Genomic DNA, 19,808 nt, shown 5'->3' with positions numbered 1-19,808 from the left:
AGCAGTGCATTGCTGTGACCAACAAACCTGGCACCAACTAACTTACCCACCCGGCAATACCACAAACACAATCAGAATCTTTAGCATGGGCCAGACACTGCATTTTACTAAATATCTGCTTTAAGAAACTGCAGAAACCAAATTATTGATGCTTAATAAAGTCTGTTTAGAACCTGTGTTTTTATTAATGAATGAGGGAAATGTCCCCCCCCCCAAAAAACTGGAACACTGGCATATTTGTATGTGCAAAACTGCCTCCAATGTGTTTTTCATACACACATCAACATATCACACACTAGGAAATGACACCTCTCTGCATGCACCCATTTCTGGAGGCAGCTCCAAACTATGCTCTCAAACATTTGGATTGTGTGACAGGGAACTCCCAGGCCATTGCATTCTGTCAAAGGCATGGTCTGGTGGCTACCGTATTACAAGATAGCCTCCCTGCCTCCAAGTGGGAGGTTTTTCAGAACTACTGCAAACAAGGATGTGCCAGCCTGTGAATGTTAACAGTCTTTACAGTTTAGCCTGGAGAAGAAAAGGTTAAGGGGTGATACGATAGCCATGTTCAAACATATTAAAGGATGCCATATAAGGGAGAAAGGTTGTTTTCTGCTGCTCCAAAGAAGCGGACACAGAGCAATGGATTCAAACTACAAGAAAGAAGATTCCACCTAAACATTAGGAAGAACAACTTCCTGACAGTAAGAGCTGTTTGATAGTGGAATTTGCTGCCAAGGAGTGTGGTGGAATCTCCTCCTTTGGAGGTCTTTAAGCAGAGGCTTGACAGCCATCTGTCAGGAATGCTTTGATGGTGTTTCCTGCTTGGCAGGGGGTTGAACTGGATGGCCCTTGTGGTCTCTTCCAACTCTATGATTCTAGGATGACACAAAAAGCCACATGCACCTTTTAATGCAAGATTTATTTATTTATAAGCATTGATGAACCATTAAATATTTCAAAAATACACTATAAGACCTGCAGCATAGTCAAACAGCTAGAGTGCCAGCCTAGGCCTGAGGACAGTCAAGTTTCAAATCCCACTCACTTGTCTATCCTACCTTGTAGGATTGTTAGAATGAAAGGAGTGAGGAAGCAGCAAGATCCATGTACGCCATCCTCAGTTCATTGAAGGAAAGGTGGGGTAAAAAAATGTGATCTAATATGAAAGTGACATGCAGTCTCGTATTACCTGGAGCTGGCAACCATAAAGTTATGTACTGATTTTCTGCTATCTTCAGTGACCCAATTTGCATAAAATGGCATGTGCTACTTTATATAAATAGATGAAAATTCAGGTCTCCAAGCAAATTAAGGTGTATGCGTGTTCCACAGCGCTTTGCAGCACACCCTACAGTCCAGTATTATTATTATTATTATTATTATTATTATTATTATTATTATTAATTTATTCCAGTCTTGTTCCGTGGCAGGGACTCAAGGTGGCTTAAAGATAAAATAGCTGAAAACATTGGGGGGGGGGAGGTTTGTCATTAAAAACAAAGAAACATTAATAGAATTTAAACCATATATATATAATCTATTTAAAACATACATACAATTATAATAAAAACAGCACAGCACCACACCTGTCATTTAAAGCAGTTGGCTGCCGAAAGCTGGCATTATATATTTATACCGTACATAAAAATGTAAAAAATAAGCTATAAAAGGACTGGAGGCACAGAGGCAAACTCCAGTAGACAAGTGAATTCGCTCTCCCATCCTCTTAACCACCCCCCACCTTATTAGCCATCTTTTGCCCAGTATTGCTTGAATTGTAGATTGTTAAGCCCTTCGGGGCAGAGGCCTGTATTTCTTCCCGACCCTGCTTTGCAAAGTCACGAGGGTGCTGCTTTAACTGGCCAACGCTTGACGCCCCTGCCACTCCTTATCACTGGGCTCTTCCCCGCTCCCTTCCCTACCGCTAACCCCCTCCCCATTTCAAGGGGCGCCTCCTCCTCAACATGGCGACGGCCGTCCATTGCAGAAATAACACCCGAAGACCTTCCCAACATGGCGAGCCTTCCCCGCCCTCCTCAATATGGCGCCGCCGCCTCTTACGAGCAGCTAGAGCCCTTCCCATCATGGCGGCCACACAGGCCGCTCAGATCGGGTACGCTTTTGCAATCCGACCTTCCCAAAATGGCGCCTGCTTGCCTTCTCCCACCCCCACCCCCCAACGGCGCGCCCCTTTCCAACCCACGCCGCCAGCTCTCCAGACCTACTAAAAGCCTCTCCCCGTCCTTCCTCGGTGCTTTCTCTATTGGGGTGGGGAGGATTAAAGAAAAAAACAAAACCAAAACCCTCATTGCCCTTCCCATCATGGCGGCGCGGCGGCTCCCCTCACGCCGTGCGTCCTCCCCTCCCCTCCCCCCTCCGGCCTGGTGCTGCTCCTGCCACCACCGCCCGACTCGAGTGCCGCCCGCCCGCCTGAGCTAGGCCCGTCCTGAGGCGCCCGCCTTCCCGGCTTTATTTTCCCCCTTGCTCCCGCCATCGCGGCGGCGGCGCCTCAGCCGTGAGGCGGTGAGGTCTCCTCTCTGCCTAGGCCGCGCCTGTTTCCCTCAGCCGAGGCGAGCCCGAGGAGGGGCGCGCGCCCGTTCCCCTCCCTCCCTCCCTCCCGCGTGTGCGGGTCTCCCGCGCCCAGTCGCAGCAGCCGCCGCCGCCGCCACATCCCGCCGCCCTCCTCCTCCTCCTCCTCCTGCCTGGGTGGCTTCTCCTTCTTCCTCCACGGCGCAGGCCCGCCGCAGCGCAGCCGCTCTGAGGTGAGTGTCCTACCGCGCAATCTCCCAGCAGCTCCTCACTCGCCTCGCGCCAGACCCGGCGCAGCCGCAGCAACGCGGGGGCCCCGCACCTCCTCGCCCTCCGCCTCCTCCTCCTCCTCCGAAGAAGGAGAAAGAAGGAGAAGCCGCCCCCGCCGACCGGCAGGCCCCGCCGCGCGCGCGCGCTCCGACCCGCCGCCCCCCCTCGCGAACACCCCCCCCGGGGGCCGCCCCCTCTGCCCCCGCGGGCCAAGGCCTGACTAGGCCCCGAGGAGCCTCCGAGGGGAGGGAGGGAGACTTAGGCCGGCCGTGAGGGGGGGGGAAATCCCTTAAAAATTTCGGGGGGGCATTTTGACCCTCTTTTTGAGGGGGGGAGAGGAAGAAGAGACCCTAACGAGGGGGGGGGCTCTGTTGTTTTTGTTGTTGTTATTATTAATTGCACTTATTTTATTTCCCGCCCTCCTGTCGCGGTAGGCCGCGACTCCTAGGAGTGGATTTGTACGGCTACTTTATATTCCCCTTTTCCCCCTTAATCGTTATTATCTTGGGGGCGCGGGAGGAAAAGGGACGCGCGCGCCTTTTTTGGGAAATCCCTCTCCTCACACAAACACAGGGCAGTGTCAAGATGGGGGTCTTCCCCTATTTTTCTTCAAACGATTCCCCACCCCCCGGCTTTCTTTCCAAATCCTCCTTGATTTTGGACGTGGAGATGAGGCGGCCTCCTGATGAAATTCAAAAGGATAATTCAAAGCAGCCAAGAACAGCCTCCCCCTACTGTCTCTTCCCCCCTTAAATAGGGACCCCCCCTTCTTTTGTCCACCTCCCCATTTTGAGGAATAGGGTGCATAAGGTAGTGGGTGGAAAGCAGTAACTTTGAAGAATTTGTCTGCCCCCACCCCTTCTTCTTTTCTTTATTGGAGGCCAGAGACTTAAAAAAAAAGATTTTCTGTCTTCTTGCACAAATAGGAATTTTAAAGTTGAAAGGTGGGGCAAACCTATCCTAAATAAATACATTTAATCTATTGATAAGAAGGGAGGCAGTCACCAGGTGTTTTTTGTGGTGGCGGGGGGGGGGGCATAGGAGCCCAGCCTAATCTCTATTGTTGGGATTCCTAACAGAAGTGCAAACTTCTGTCTCAAGCTGATTCCCCCCCTTGATCCCCCAGTCATTGAGAAGGATGGGCCCTTGCATGCTCTGTAAGAAAAATAATGTGTACTATGTACACAACTGAGATTTTGACAATTGAACGGTGTATAAATTCTGTTAAATAAATATATTTCTCCTGGGTTCTGGTTATATGCAGACTTGCATCTTTTTAATGTTTAAATGCGCCCACCCCAATCCCTTTGGACAGTGTAGCAGGGGACCATAGTGCAGGTGCCTGATCTATTCCCGCAGTCTTTATCTGTCCCTCAGTGTGTGTGTGTGTGTGTGTGCGCGCACCGTTTACCCCTTGACTGGTTGGCATGGAAGGAGGAGTCCCTGTTTGCCTGAAGAAATGCAGGGTGCTCTGTCCAGGGTGAGGATCCTTGCAAGAGAGCCAGTCTGTATTCTTAGACAGGGAGGAGATGGATTCCTTAGACAGCTCTCGTTCCTGGAAATGGGTGGATTAAGGCTTGGAAGTCTTTGCAGCTCTGGTAGGGAATGCCAGGAAAGCTCATGGCTCATTGGCTGTGCTAAGGAAGCAGAGCCTGCTCTAGCGAAACTGTCATTGCTCAACTTGCTGCTGTAGCTTCCCCAAAAAGCAGGGTGGAGGAGGCAGAACTTGTGGCCCTCCAGTTGTTGGACTACAACTCCTATCATCCCTGACCTATTGACCATGCTGGCTGGGAGTTGGAGGGCCAAAATCTAGAGGGACACAGCTTCCCCATCTCTACCAGTGAGGGCCAAGATTGTTGCCCAGTTCCCTTCCATATTAGGACCCAGGCACTGGAGGAAAAGGCAGATCTCTCACTGGTTCTTTCAATATGTCCAGGGACCAGCACAGCCTTAAGCACCCTGCAGTTCAGGATCTGGATCACAGCGTTGGAGATGCCTTTAGTTTGTGCATTTAGTGTCTTGCAAGTGCCTTTCAAAAAGGAGTGCTCCATTCCTATCCTAGACTTCTTTCTTTCTTTCTTTCTTTCTTTCTTTCTTTCTTTCTTTCTTTCTTTCTTTCTTTCTTTCTTTCTTTCTTTCTTTCTTTCTTTCTTTCTTTCTTTCTTGTTCTTTCCAAATTCAGTGACTTTTAGGGAGATGTTTGATGTGTGGAGGGGCTGTTGGGTTTTTACCTCCACGTTAGCTATGTCTCAGAAGCAGGTGATGTATGAAGAGGTAGAACAGGGGTGGCCAACTTCCAAGAGACTGCAATCTACTCACAGAGTTAAAGACTGGCGGTGAAGTTGCTGAGCTTTTTTTAGGGAGGAGGAAAGCCCCGTTTTGGGGGGGGGGTGCAGGGCAAAAGTTTTGAGCTTTTTTCTAGGAGAACCAAACTTGTTGAGTTTCTTTGGGGAGAGCCAGTGATCTACCACTGATGTTCAGTGATCTACTTGGATGTGCCTGGGGTAGAAATTTTGTCTACCAACCCCCTTCCGAAACTGTGTCTGGAGGAATGAGCCAAGTCTCAAAGTTGCTGTAGGAGAGGAGCCGCTTGTCAGGGGAAGTTGCAGACTGCCTATCCTTTGCATATCAATAGAAACTGGGTGTGGTGGAGTTCCTTTTATCTAATGCGGGCTAGGCTTTGAACTGTGCAGAGCTGCAAGGGCACTGGAGAAGAGAGGGGGGGGGATGGCTTCTTCCCCAGACCTATGGTTATGTGGGAGTGGTTTGAATAGAACTTAGTGCATTTAACACAACTTGGGTAAGAAGTGTACGGCGGAAGCTGTAGTGCAATTTGTTTGAAAGTTAACCTCTGTGTACCAATTTTTCTGGTGTTGTCCTGGAGGTCAGAGACTTGTGCAGATATGTACAGGACTTCTGTTTCAGTGTATCTGAAGAAGTGTGCATGCACACGGAAGCTTATGCCCAAAACAAACAGATTTTCTCTAAGGTGCTACTGGACAAAAATTTTATTTATTCATTTTATTTATTTTGACTGCATCAGACCAAAGCAGCTACCTACCTGAATCTAGATATGTATGATACTTCGGTTCCATTTTGTCTGGCATATGCATTTGCATTTTGTCTGGCATAACTTGCAGTGTTAGAAACTCAGAGATATACAGTAATCTAATTGCCCAGTGGCACCTTAAACCTGGGTTATGGTTGCCACAATGGAATGTCTAGGTGCCTTTTAGGTGTCAATGGAATGTCTAGGTGCCTTTTTCCCCCAATGAAGTTTTTTTTAAACAAATATTATTGATTTCATTTCTATACTACTTTATACTGTATTTTAAAGAACAACTTTCAAAAGTGGTTTGCAACATTTTAAAACATCAAATAAAACAATCCAGAATAAAACAAATTAAAGCTTCAAGGAAAATATTCCAGATCCTTCTCTAAGTGACATTTTGCTTTCCCCAGTCACCAGCCTGGCATCCAGAGATCCCCACATGGTCATTGTAGGACCCGTGTCAGTCGCAAAACACACATGGTGCCTGACTAATTTCTGTCATTGGGCATAAGACACTGGGAGGGACACCAACACTAGCCCTCTACACCGGAAGAGAGAAGCTGGGTCAGTCGCTTGTAGCTGCAACTTTGTACAGTGCATCAAGGTGCAAAGAATTTTTATCCTTGTTAGAATTGCAGCCCCCCCCCCGCCCCCAGTTTCAAGAGGGAAACAGTGACAGTAAAACTGGTTTTTAAATAGGTTTCTTTGATATACAGAGGACCCTTAGAAAGTGTTATCTGGAACCAGGAAAATTCATCTTCTGTTATAGAATCATAGAGTTGGAAGAGAGCGCAAGGGCCATCCAGTCCAACCCCCTGCCAAGCAGGAAACGCCACAAATTATCCCAGAAGGATAATTTCTCCCTGTGCTTTTTTCTTTCTTTCCTGAAATTGTCAGCATTTGTTTTGGTGCATTCATGTTTCAAAGTGGAGTGGAGCTTCTGTGTCTGCAGTTTCTACTTCTCTTTAGGCTTGCTTCAGACAAGACTCATTTCATACAAGGAAGTAACTGTGAAACCGCTGCTTTAAATTGGCTCATGCAGTGTGATTGTAAGCATTTTGCCTGAAAGCAAGTCTCACTGCTACTTACTGCCTTGATCCCCACACATGATCCTCCTACACAGGGTGCTTTCACATATCCTTGCTATCATTCAGTTCTTTCCCCCCCACCTAAAACGTGTAGATAAAATTTCTGCAAGAAGAAAAGAGGTGTGTGCATGCAATACACATAAACAGTTAATTTACATAACTTAAAGCAAATGTTTTTGACACACAAAGTGAATGCTGTGTCAGTAGAGATACAGGCTAGATCTAGACCAGGGGTAGGCAACCTAAGGCCCATGGACCTGATGCGGCCCAATCGCCTTCTCAATCTAGCCCACGGACAGTCCGGGAATCAGCGTGTTTTTACATGAGTAGAATGTGTGCTTTTATTTAAAATGCACCTCTGGGTTATTTGTGGGGCTTGCCTGGTGATTTTACATGAGTAGAATGTGTGCTTTTATTTAAAATGCACCTCTGGGTTATTTATGGGGCATAGGAATTGGTTCTCCCCCCCCCAAAAAAAAATATAGTCCGGCCCACCACATGGTCTGAGGGACGGTGGACCGGCCCACGGCTGAAAAAGGTTGCTGACCCGATCTAGACACACCAAAGGAAACAGATGGAGAAAAAACAGGACTCCTCATCTCCATCTGGTGGCACAATGTTACATTGCATATACAATGCATTTGTTGTTGTTTAGTCCAGTGTTTTTCAACCACTGTTCCGCGGCACACTAGTGTGCCGCGAGATGTTGCCTGGTGTGCCGTGGGAGAATTACTTTATATATAGTCAATATAGGCACAGAGTTAAATTTTTAAACATTTTCTAATGGTGGTGTGCCTCGTGATTTTTTTCATGAAACAAGTGTGCCTTTGCCCAAAAAAGGTTGAAAAACACTGGTTTAGTCGTTTAGTTGTGTCCGCTTTTTCTTTACTAGTCTAGCTGAGTCCACTGTGATCTATAGACTATTACAGTGTTGGGCCAGAGCAAGAGAAACACATTCAGATCCCCTGAACACTCAAGGTTCAGAAAAAGGCAAGCCAACATGATTAGGGGGGTGAAGCGAGCAACCCCTCCATAGGAAAAGACTGGGCCTTTTTCGTTTAGAGAAAAGGTGAATAAGATGGGACATGATAGAGGTGTATAAATTTCTGCATGGTGTGGGGAAAGTGGTTAGAGAAAAGTTTTTATCCCCCTTTCATGCTATTAGAACCCAGAGCGACCCAGTAAAGCTGAATAGTGGAAGATTCAGATCAGGCAAAAGTCACTCATACAGCACATAGATATTGGGAAGAAGACAAACCATAAGCCTGTGTTTGCACATAACACTAAGCCAAACTATAGCTTAGCTCCAGGTAGAGCATCGGGAACAGCAGAGGAGTGAAGTGGCTGCGGTTTTTCATCTCTGACAGATATCTGCAGACGTATTCATTCTTGCTAAACTTTAGTTTTGACTTGACTTAGTTATAGATGAACCAGACCACAGTCTCGGGTCAATCCACTTCTCAGAAATGCTCCGAGCTTGGCAGTAGGATGAAAATAGAAATGTAGCCTAAGAAAAATAACCAGAATTTAATGGAAGTATCTGCCCACACTAGAATTCCAATTAACGTTTTGTGATAAAAGCAAGAGTCTTCTAGTAGTACAGTCATACCTGGTTGCGTTTGCTTCATGTTGCGGATTTTCGGGTTGCGAACGTGGCGAACCCGGAAGTGTACACTTCCAGGTTTCGCCGCACACACAGAAGTGATCTGTGCGCTTCACAGAAGTGCTGTATCGTGCAGTAGCGGCACTCTACAGACTTTTTGGGGTGTGAATGGCACCCCAAAACAGATCACGTTCGTAAGTAGAGGTACCACTGTATAGCAAATAAGGACGGTGGTGGGAGAAAAATCAGTTACATTTATTGTTCATAATTCTGTTATATTGGGGGGAAAGAAATACTTAATGGTACGGGAGAAACGTGTAGAAATCAAAGGGTTGCTTACGTGATTTCTCCATAGCATTGAGAGTGTTGTAATAAGCAGGCCCTGCTTCCAGAAAATGGAGATGATTTCTTTCCCCAATCTAATCTTTTAATCTCTTTGGCTCCTTCCATCTTCTGTTATGGTCTGCACCATTCAGTATGTTAGCTAAAGGGGGTATACTTTTGCTTTTAACTTTTGTCTTACCATTGCTCTACCCATCCATAATACTTTTGCTATTCTCCTGTTTCCAGTGCCATTGTGGCCACCGGTCTCCCAAGCCTGAGTGTGGTGTTCCAGCATAGCATTTTAATCTCTCACGCTTGCACCATCACAAATATCATGAAGCTGGCAGAGGACAGGGCACAACAACCCCAAATCAACAAGCTGCGCATATAAAAGAATCTGTGAACGGAACAGAATTCAGGGGTTGCTTTGGCCCCCAAGTCTGCCATGGATTCCTGAACTTGCACATGAAGTCTGACCACTGGTTTATTTAGCCCAGTATTGTCTACTGTGGCAGCAGCACTTAAGGGTCTTAGGCAGAGATCTTTGCCAGCTTTGCCAACAGATGTTTTAAAATGAGACCTTCCACCACTAAGCTTTGTCCCGCTGCTAACATAGGCCATGACAGCTTGTCACATACTTGGTCTGATTCCACATGCTTCCCCCACTAATGAGTTTTAGGCATAGTTTTGGGCTTCCTAGTTGAGTAACATCCAGGTCCAGTGTGTGTGCTTTTTACTTGCTTGCTATGATGCCACATTCCTGTCTAGCTTGGAGTAAGGGGTACAGACATCCTCCAGAGATGTGTTGAGTTTCCGAGTGGGTTCACCCCACCCCCAGTATGTGGCTAAGGAGCTACAGGCTAGCCTTGTGTGTGTGCCTATTCAAGGGTTAGTACACATTTATACATTATATACAGGTATATATATACACACAAAAAATTTTGAAGAAAAAAATTATACATATAAAACAAAATGATGCCAAATATTAAAATACAGAGTTCTTTCGAACCCTTAGACCTCCTTCCCTCCCTCCATGGGTTCCATTTTTAAGATTAAATTTACTGCATCTTTTACCATTATCTATTATATAACTATAATTACCATTTAAAAATTCCACATTACAAGTGTCTTTACATCCCTGCCAAAGATTTTACCTGTTTACAGTGATCTTTTAAGTAAATTACACATTTACTCTCGTCTTTAGAAAATACCTGATCTTCCTGGTTTTGGATCTTCCCCGTCGGTTTTGCGATTTCCGCATACTCCATTAGTTTCATCTGCCATTCTTTTGTTGGTAGTTCTCCTTCCTACCATCTCTGGGCTAGTAGCATTCTCGCTGCCGTTGTTGCGTACATAAAAAGTCTTTTATCTTCTCTTGGGAACTCTTCACCTATAATACCTAATAAAAAGGCTTCTGGTTTTTTGACAAATGTATTTTTAAACATTTTCTTTAACTCATTATATATCATTTCCCAGAAAGCCTTTACCAATATACGTGTCACCACTGAGTTAAGTGAGATTTCATACGATTGCAGCCTAAGTTCATTCCCACTTTACATCTTAAGCAGTCATTGTTGCAACCCTTTAAGAGTCACAGCTCCTTAAGGTCATGTCACCAACATAATGCTAAGGACCCACCTGTCAATGCAAGGATTTATGCTTTTGCAACAGGACTTCTCCCCACCCCACCCCCTAAATCTGCTCTAGGTTCCCCCCACCAACCCTCCCGAGCAGATTTGAGGAGGGCAGGGAGAGGACAACTGAATTGCACAACTGGAAATCCTTGAGGAGTGGTTACTTGGCACTACTTTGGATATAACCCCGAGCTATGAATCTGGAAGAGCTGTGCTACTGTCTTGCACTGTGACTGACAGACAGGCTCCCTGTCCTGCAAATTCAGGAAATCTGTGAAAGACTTAACAAATCTTGTGTCCAGGTGCACATGTGTGAGAATCAAAAATGTCATAGAGGAGTTCTTTCTGACAATGGTGACTGACAACTACTATGTCAAAGTACAGCTCAGTGCACAGATTGTTAGTCATTGCCTCGTGTTCCGCTGCAAACAGCTTGAGCCCAACGCCTCTCAGGATCATCAATTTCCATCTCCCCCTTCTTGGGTTCTGGCTATGATATCCTTATAAGAGATGAGATCAGATAGGAAAGAAGCAGGCAGATCTCAAGGCCTCATCAGTGCTGGCCTCTCTACTCTGGAAGCATGTTAGCAAGAAGATAAACCACAACCTGCTCCTATTTATTTTTGGAGGAGGAAATAATGGAACGCATTTCTCTTTCCTTGAGCCTTTGGTTGGGCTCTTTTTAGCCTTCCCAGCTGCACTTCCCTGGGATCAGACCCACTTCCTACAGAAACCTCTTCCTTGCAATGTCAGAGATCAGTGCCTGATAAAGGATGGCTGGGTGGGTGTGTTGGGGCTCCTTTCACCAAGTCCCCCGTTCTTTCAGTGTTTGTCGCTTGTTCAGCTGGTACATGCAAGTACATATTATATGGCTGCCTTTCTCTTTGCGGAGTGACAATTGTTTTAAATTGCATGGCTGCCCTGAATCAAAACCTGTCTTCAGGCAAGCAGCTCAGAGCACTTGCTAATGAGAATTCTTTCTGATGCCAAAATCCAACAGCCATTTTGCTGTTAACTTATTTAAAACAAAGAGCTGCTTTGTATTCCCCTCTCCTTTTTGCTACCAGCCCGGACAGACTGTTTTTCTTCTTTTTCAAGACTGTGACTATCTTCTTTTAAAATACTGTACAGTGCTACCTCTACTTACGAATAACTCTACTTACGAATGTTTCTACTTACGAACAGAGCTCCGTCCGCCATCTTGGATGCGGTGTAGATAGGATTTTTTCTACTTACGAATTTTTAGATAGGGTTGCTTCTACTTACGAATTTTTTCTCCCAATGCATTCCTATGGGATTCGACTTACAATTTTTTTCGACTTACAAATGTGCGTTCGGAACGCATTAAATTCGTAAGTAGAGGTACCACTGTATGTTGCTAGCAGGGACTGTGCTTTGAAAATGTCAGTCCTGTGGGTGTGATATTTTGGGGAGAGGCTCTAGGCAGGCAGTGCACACAGAAGGGAAGGTGGTTAACTTTTTACCATTGCCCCAATCCTGGTTGCTGGTTTGTTTGTTTTCCCGCAGCCCCCAATCAGCTACTGGCTATGAATATTTCCATCTCATATAGCTGACATATGAAGGTGAGAGAAATACTTCAGCTCAAAAGTAACATTTGGTTAAAATAGGATATTGGGCCATCTTGACTTTGGTAGAAATCGTTGTTTTCCAAAGTGGGTGGACTTGGAATCAAGTAATGGGTGGGCTTAGAATAATGCTTGTAGTTTATACTGGCTGCAAATTGACCGCCTCAAGTCTGCTGTTTTCCAAAACCTGCAGATCTTGACTGCTGGAAGAGGAGAACTATCAGACCTTCTGGGCGGCGGTTGTGTGTGCGTTGTGTACAATTTTATATAAAGATTTAACTCAACATAGCGAAATGTCTTGAGTGAAAATGTTTAACTAGTAAAGTGTAACTTCTTAGGTGAAACTGACCATGCTGTATTTCTAGGGGTTTGGGAAATGGCACTCTGGGAGACCAATTTGCCCCCATTAAGGGTGGAGGTTAAGAGGCACTTTGCTGTAGTGTTTTGGTCTGCGGGTAGCATGTTGGCATAGGACCAATTATAAGTAGCTTTGGTAACATTTACGGCAGGAGTAGGGAACCTTTTTCACGCAAACGTCCAGGAGCCACATGCCACAGTGGTGTGGGGCCAGAGGCAAAAGTAGGCGGAGCAATGAATGAATTTTGCCTTTATATAGTAGGCCTCTTTCTACACCCACCCAGACCGCTCTCTATTCTAAATCCTGGCAGCCAAGAGGCATTTTCAGATTTCAAGGAAACATTCCAACTAGGCAAATCACTCAAGGAGGGTATGAAGTAGGGCTGGTGAGATGTGTGCCCCAAGGAGAGGAGATACGGCTGAGGAAGGGGTGGTCTGCCTGGGGAGATTCCCATGAACCCAGGCAGAGAGGCCTGGGGCTTGAAGTTCCTCACCTGCAATTTTTGGCAAGGTTGCGCAATTCTCGCTCTTCTGAAGTGCTTGGTTTCCGAGCATCTGTTAATTCCCCAATGCCTTTGTTAATTTGGTTTGAAGAGTTAGCCTTTTCTTTAAAAAGCATTAAAGAACAGATAGTTCACTGCAATGCAAGGACACATTTTAAAGACAGCCCCAAATTCTTGGACAGGTGCAATTCAGAGAGTTCTTGACTGGTTAAACAAAATTCTTGATAACGCCTGGAACCTCTTCCTGCTTTTTGGTAAAGAAAAAATTGGTGCTGCTTCTAGTCAGAAGAAGGCATGGTGCAATGAAGAATGCCCTGAACATGTTCTCAACACTTTTCCTCACTTCCTGTCAGTTGTGAACAGGAGCCCCCACCCCAAAACTTACAGACACAATAAATCATCCAGCACTTGAAGAAACAAATTCTGCGCATAGTGTAAATGTATCTGTACAGGAGTGCTAGACCATTTCTTCCCCTCCAGATGTTTTTGACTACAACTCCCATCAGCCCCAGCTAGCATGTCCAAAACATCTGGAGGGAACTAGTTTGGGGAAGGCTGTTAGACAGTTCTGCACTGGTACACACATGCTGAACCGGGCTCTGGCAACCTGGGGCAGGTGTCCTAGGGACAAGCTAAAGGGAGGCATGGCTAGAGAAAGCGACTCCTTCAGTACAGCTGCTGGCTAGCAGGCGTTGCTTCCTAAGAAAACAACACTGGCCCACCCAACTCGCTTGCAGAGATTATTTCGCAATAATAGCAGCAACAAGTTCCTGATCTGCAAGTATGGAGAAGGAGCCGTTTGGTTTCCAGTACCAGTTATTTTGACACAAGCAATGTTGGGCCAAACCAACCATGAAGAAACAGGCTAGAGCAGTGGTTCCCAACCTTTTTTCTCTGGGCCACACTTTCAAGATAAAAACTTAACAGCCACACCTTGTTCCTTCATCGGGTAATATGCACATATATGCCATTTTGGCCTCACTCCGGAAAGCAGGCTTCACGACTACTGGCCGGGGCTGATGGGAGCTGTAGTCCAAAACATCTGGAAGGCTTCTCTGCAGCATGTCACTATGTCTTTCCCCATAGAACGGAACGAAATAGTTAGATTCTATTGGTGTAGTGCTTCAGTTCAAACAGTTTTGATGGGCTTTAGGTCCTGTCTCCTGAAACATAGGTGTCACAGAGGATGCGTTGCGACTACTCTAGAGTAACGACTCTCCAGACGGTTGCCTTTTCATGCTTTTATTGTGTGCAGGCTATTTACAGTGCTAGAGCTGTACAGGGTACATGTTCTCAGTCTGACCCAGAACCCTGTAATGGCGCTTCCCGCGTTTTCTTCCAACATAAGAGTCTGGGCACCCCAAATCTCCTTCCACGTTTCCTCCTGCGTAATTCCGGAACCGGAGGGGAAAGGGGTCTCCTTTCCATGTTTTCCTTCTCCCCCCTTTCCCCCCGCTCTCTCTTCCTCTCTCACGTGCAGTAGAGGCTCTGCTATCCTGCCAGAGCCCTGTCTCCTACTTCCTCCTTCCCCACTGGACTCTTCCCCCTCCCCGCTGGCTCCGCTGCTGGTGGAAGAGCTGCTCCTCAAGATGGGAGGGGGCTCTCTGTACTGTTTCCCCCTCACAATAGGTAATCCCGTAGAATTCTATCCATGATATGTTATCTGCTCAATCAGAATGAATTATAGGAGCCAAAAGTCATACTGGCAACTAGGCATTCCTTTTTCGCGACTGCAACCCTGGTTTAAGGAGCCATTCGGCGCCGAGCTTATATAGCTGAATTTCCAACACTGCGTTTCATCCTTGCAACAACCCTATAATGTACATTGGGCTGAGAGGCAGTGAATGGCCCTCAAGGTCCCCTGGTGAGCTTCATGGCTCCGTGGGGATTTGACCCTGGTCTTCAGGGTCCTAGTCTGACACCCTAACCACTATACCGCTACTGGTTCTCTGCAAGCAAAGATGCTGCTTCCCTTATCCTATCTGAAAAGCCAACAGGTACTCTCCCATGTGCGCCCCAGTTGCCCCACAACGCTGCTTGTGGTTTTGTGGTTGTCGTCTCTTGGTATGGAAGTTGGCATGGCTGGACATGGCAGAACAGAAAGTAAATAGTACAGTATGTACGCTGCTGCTGAGAAAATCTTCAGGCTTTGTTTGCAGTTGCTCCATGCAACCTTCTGTGCCTTGTGTGACGCTCACTTTCAGGAGACAGTTTCCGGGGGACTGGCAGGTGGAGCAGGCCTCCTCTAAAACAGCTCCGGCTTCATTCCAAGAGCCCATTCATAGAATCAAGAACCTTAGAAGGGACCCAGTGGGGTCATTTACCCTGATCCCTTGCAATGCAGTGTTATCAGCACAGTGAATGGGAGGGCAAGGAACGGCTCCTCTTTCAGACTTCGGAGCAACCCCTCTTCAGGGGCGTAATCTAAAACCCGAAGTTAAAACTGCACTGTAACTTAAAATCCTAAAGAACAGGATGAAGGTCTCATTCAGTATTCATGCGTTTCCTTTCCCAAGCAGTCAGGTTTCATGTTATACATGTGGTGTGAAGCTCGCTAATGTACCTTAAAGCACTAGGTTGTGCCCTGCTTATTCACCGTTATAAAAGAGGCAGTGTGGCTCATCAGATGTACAAACCAGGCGTGATCCTTCAGGGGCAATCTGTTGGGGGCTGAATGCTGGCAGTGAGTTAGGCCAGAGCCAAGTGGACCACCTCGATTTCTCTAACACCCACCCCAATAGTGCCAGGAGAAGGAAGATCAGTCTTGCCAGAGGTCTGAACTAATAATTGCATGCAGAGGACATCCCCGTTCCTTCCATCGCTTCATTAATGTAAGAACGTAAGAAAAGCCTGCTGGATCAGGCCAGTGGTCAGTCATGCCCAGAATCCTGTTCTCACAGTGGCCAACCAGATGCCTGTCGAAAATCCACAAGCAGGATTCGAGCACAAGAGCAACTCTTCCCCTCCTGTGATTTCTTGCAGCCGATATTCGGAAGCTTTGCCGCCTCCCAACTGTGGAAGCAGAGCAGAGCCTTTATAGCTAGTAGCCAGTGGAGCCATCTCCTCTATTGATTTGTCTAATCCTCTTTTAAAACTGTCCCAAGTCTGTGGTCATGACTGCCTCTTGTAGGAGGGAGTTCCATAGTTCAACTATGTGCAGTGTGAAGAAATGCCTTCTTTTTTTCTGTCCTGAATCTTCTAACACTTAGCTTTGTTGGATGTCCACAAGTTTTAGTCTTACGAGAGAGGGAGAAAGACGTCTCTGCATTCTCTATGCAATAGCACAATTTTTATGAATTTCTATCATGTCCACCCTTCCTTTTCTGAACCTACAGCACTGCAATATCCTTTTTAAGTTGTGGCTATTAGAACTATACACGATATTCCAACTGCAGTTGCCCGATAGGTTTGTATTATGGCAATATAATACTGACAGTTTTTATTTTCAGTCCCTTTCCTAATGATCCCTAGCAACAGAAAGCAACCATAAAGAGTGAGATTTCTAAGAATACTTCAGAATGGAGAGCGGATGTGGGGGTGGAATGGGAAATTGGCCTTCGTATCCTTTGTCTTGGTTTCGTGTCCATTTTCTAAGATGCTTCTTTGCCAAGTTTTTTTTAAATAATAAAAATAATAAAACACACACAAAACACTGCAGTTGCACTGTATAAAAAGAATCGGAACGCTAAAAGCTAACAATCCATTTTCTTTGTAATAACAAAGGCTAATTAGCCTTTAGTACCAGCAATTTTGGTAAGATTACTGATGGGGTTACATAACTGTAAGCTTATGTTACAAGGCTGTGTGGGTAGAAAAATGCAGGTGCTAAAAATTACCTGTTCTTGAACTGTGATAAAATTCAGTGAAAACATAATGCGAAAATACAGCTTTTGTGTTCATTGAGCTGTGCGCATAGCTTAAAATGCTTGAGAACCTAACGTCGGGTGGACAATATGAGAGATGGATGGGGCCATCCTCTGGTGTGGTCCAGAAAAAACTTTGACCAAACCTGTGGGTTCCATCTGATGCTGATGGCAGACATCCGTTTGTGCAACAGAACTCTCCCCTCTCCTCTCCCCTGCAGCCCTCCTTCCCAACATCTTCTCCAGAAGGCTGGAGGACTTCCTGGAGCAGATTTTGAGGGTGCCCATGGAGAGGAAAGGGAAGTCCCTTTGTTCAAGTAGAACTCCCCAGGCTCAGTGTCTGGATGCAACTCCATTTGTTTACCCAGACATGCAAACAGAATTTGGGTTGTTCTGAAATGCGGGTACCATATCCTTAATTCCTCAAGAGCTCTACTGCTGGCGGAGGGGCGGGGGGAGTGTTCCAAGCCCTGCGGGCTTCAAACCCTTTTACAGCATTTTTCATCGCTTAGGTGGGGGAAGCAGATGACTGCTGTGGAGGCCTCAGACTCCACAGGTGCTGTGCTTGTGCACATGAATGCTCAATCCAGGGAGGCTGGAGGTGGCTTGTATGGAGGACTCTTGAAGGCCTCTGTGGAGCCATACAGTTCACTCTGTGGTGTGGAAATAATAATAATAATAATAATAATAATAATAATAATAATAATAATAATAATTTATTATTTATACCCCGCCCATCTGGCTGGGTTCCCCCAGCCACTCTGGGCGGCTTCCAACCAAATATTAAAATACAGAAATCCATCAAACATTAAAAGCTTCCCTAAACAGGGCTGCCTTGAGATGCCTTCTAAAGGTCTGGTAGTTGTTCTCTTTGACCTCTGGTGGGAGGGCATTCCACAGGGTGGGTGCCACTACCGAGAAGGCCCTCTTGGTAGAATAGATGGGTGTGCCTCTCCGAAAGCCAAACTCTCTAGATTTTGCACGACATGATAACACAGTGAATTGGGCAATAACCGAGGCAAGGATATGGGATTGGACTGGTTTGTCTAGCTATGGAGAGTGACCAAAGAGTTCTGCTCTGCTCACTGTGGCAGGCATCCTCCAAACAATTCAGTAGCACCCCTTAAATTAAAGTTTTCAAGTTAATCGTGGAATCATTATGAGTTGGAAAGGACCACAAAAGTTATCTAGTCCAACTGCCTGCAAAGCAGGAAACTTTTGCCCAATGTTGAACTCAAACCCATGAGCCTGAGATTAAGAACCCCATGATCTAATGTTCCAAGCCTCTTCCCTATGCTGCTCTATTTATTCCCCAAAGACTGCTTCCATTGATGCATTGATGTGGTTTTTATGTTGATCTTTTCTGTGAACTCCCCTGAGACCTCCGGGTATAAGGCGCGGCGGCGGCATATAAATTCAATAAATAATAATAATAATGCATAACAGCCTGAGAATTGCCGCTTGTCGGATGAGCATTTGGCTGAAGGTTGTGGCAGTATAACTGGAGGCTGCTAAGCTGTGCTCTTGATTCCAGAGAAGAACTGTCAAGGGGGGCACCTGCTCAGAAGGTGGCAGAGATCAAGTTTGTGGGCAAGGATAGCCTGAACCAAGAGGCTTCCACTTCCGTTAGGAGGGATGTTGGTAGAAGTTGACAGATGATGACATGTGGAAATGCAAGAAGTGACCATTTGGAGAGAGGTGTGGTGGACATTGCAGGCGCCTCCAGACTGCATTTAGACCAGAGAGCACTGAGTGCTCTGGAGAGTAGCACTCAAACCCTTGGCTTCAAGTTACAAGAAAGGGGACTCCCACTAAACATCAGGAAAAACTTTCTGACAGTAAGAGCTGTTTGACAGTCTCCTTCGGGCGATTGTGGACTCTCCTTCCTTGGAGGTTTTTAAGCAGAGGTTGGATGGCCCTCTGTCATGGATGCTTTAGTTAAGATTCCTGCATTGCAGGGGGTTGGAGTAGATGACCCCTGGGGTCCCTTCCAACTCTACAATTCTATGATTCTATGAATAGGGGGAGGGAATATATTTTTAAAAATAAAAAATTGTCCAGTAGCTTCTTCATGCACACAAAAGCTCATACAAAAGCTTCATGCACACAAAAGCTCATACCAAGAACAAACTTAGTTGGTCTCTAAGGTGCTACTGGACGATTTTAAATTTTTTATGCTTTTATCTACTGCGTCAGACCAACACGGCTACCTACCTGAATCTAGGGGGAGGGAGACAGTCACATCAGGGGCCACGCTCGAAGCTGTCGTAAGTGACTCCTGAGACGCGTCAGCCTGCATTTTTTGTCACTAGCCAGTCAGGTTGCAATGCAAGTTCAGCAGTCATAAGAACATAAGAAAAGCCTGACTTCTGGATCAGACCAAAGGCCCCACCCAGCCCCGTACTTACAGTGGCCAACCAGATGCCCATGGGGCTCCCACAAGGAGGTTCTGGGCACACCAGTTGCTCTTCCCACCTGTGATTCCACCTCTTCAAGATCTCTTCCTGTTCTAAGTTCTGATCTTTGAGACCAGTGTCAGGCGTGGGTGTTTCCGACTTCAAGTTTTCCTCCTCCGCCTGATTTCTCTCCCCTCCTGTACCTCCTTTCCTCTAGCAGTAGCTACCGATGGAGGAACACACGGTGACGCAGGCGGACCACATGGCCACCATCGAGGCCCACGCGGTGGCCCAACAGGTGCAGCAGGTCCACGTGGCCACGTACACGGAGCACAGCATGCTCAGCGCGGACGAAGACTCGCCCTCTTCCCCCGAGGACACCTCCTACGATGACTCGGACATTCTCAACTCCACGGCTGCTGATGAGGTGACCGCCCACCTGGCCGCTGCAGGTACATTGCTGGTGCCTTTTCCTGTTTCCCCCCACTTGCACCCTAAAGGGGCATAGCATTTCTTCCTTTCTTTCGCATCAAGACTTAACCAGGCTGCGCAGAGTTGGCCACAGGTGGTCCAAAATTCTTAGGGGAATCCACAAAT

At 46.4% G+C, this 19,808-nt stretch overlaps 1 protein-coding gene across 9 annotated transcripts in view; it reads left to right on the top strand.

The window, feature by feature from the left end:
- The first annotated feature begins 2,422 nt into the window (after nucleotides 1-2,422).
- The window catches only part of NRF1 (nuclear respiratory factor 1), a 73,757-nt gene continuing 56,371 nt past the window's right edge, over nucleotides 2,423-19,808 (top strand). For 3 of the 9 annotated variants that reach the window (XM_060279250.1, XM_060279249.1, XM_060279243.1), the window contains exon 1: nucleotides 2,836-19,663. In XM_060279250.1, the coding sequence (XP_060135233.1) occupies nucleotides 19,441-19,663 (223 nt within the window). In that variant the 5' untranslated portion in view covers nucleotides 2,836-19,440. Of the gene's footprint in view, nucleotides 2,769-2,833; nucleotides 19,664-19,808 lie in introns of those variants that run through there. The other 6 variants (XM_060279247.1, XM_060279245.1, XM_060279244.1 and 3 more) reach the window with 6 other exon arrangements.

This window comes from Zootoca vivipara, chromosome 10 (genome assembly GCF_963506605.1).
Source record: "Zootoca vivipara chromosome 10, rZooViv1.1, whole genome shotgun sequence".
Taxonomy (NCBI): domain Eukaryota; kingdom Metazoa; phylum Chordata; class Lepidosauria; order Squamata; family Lacertidae; genus Zootoca; species Zootoca vivipara.
This window is presented reverse-complemented; position numbering and strand designations above follow the sequence as displayed.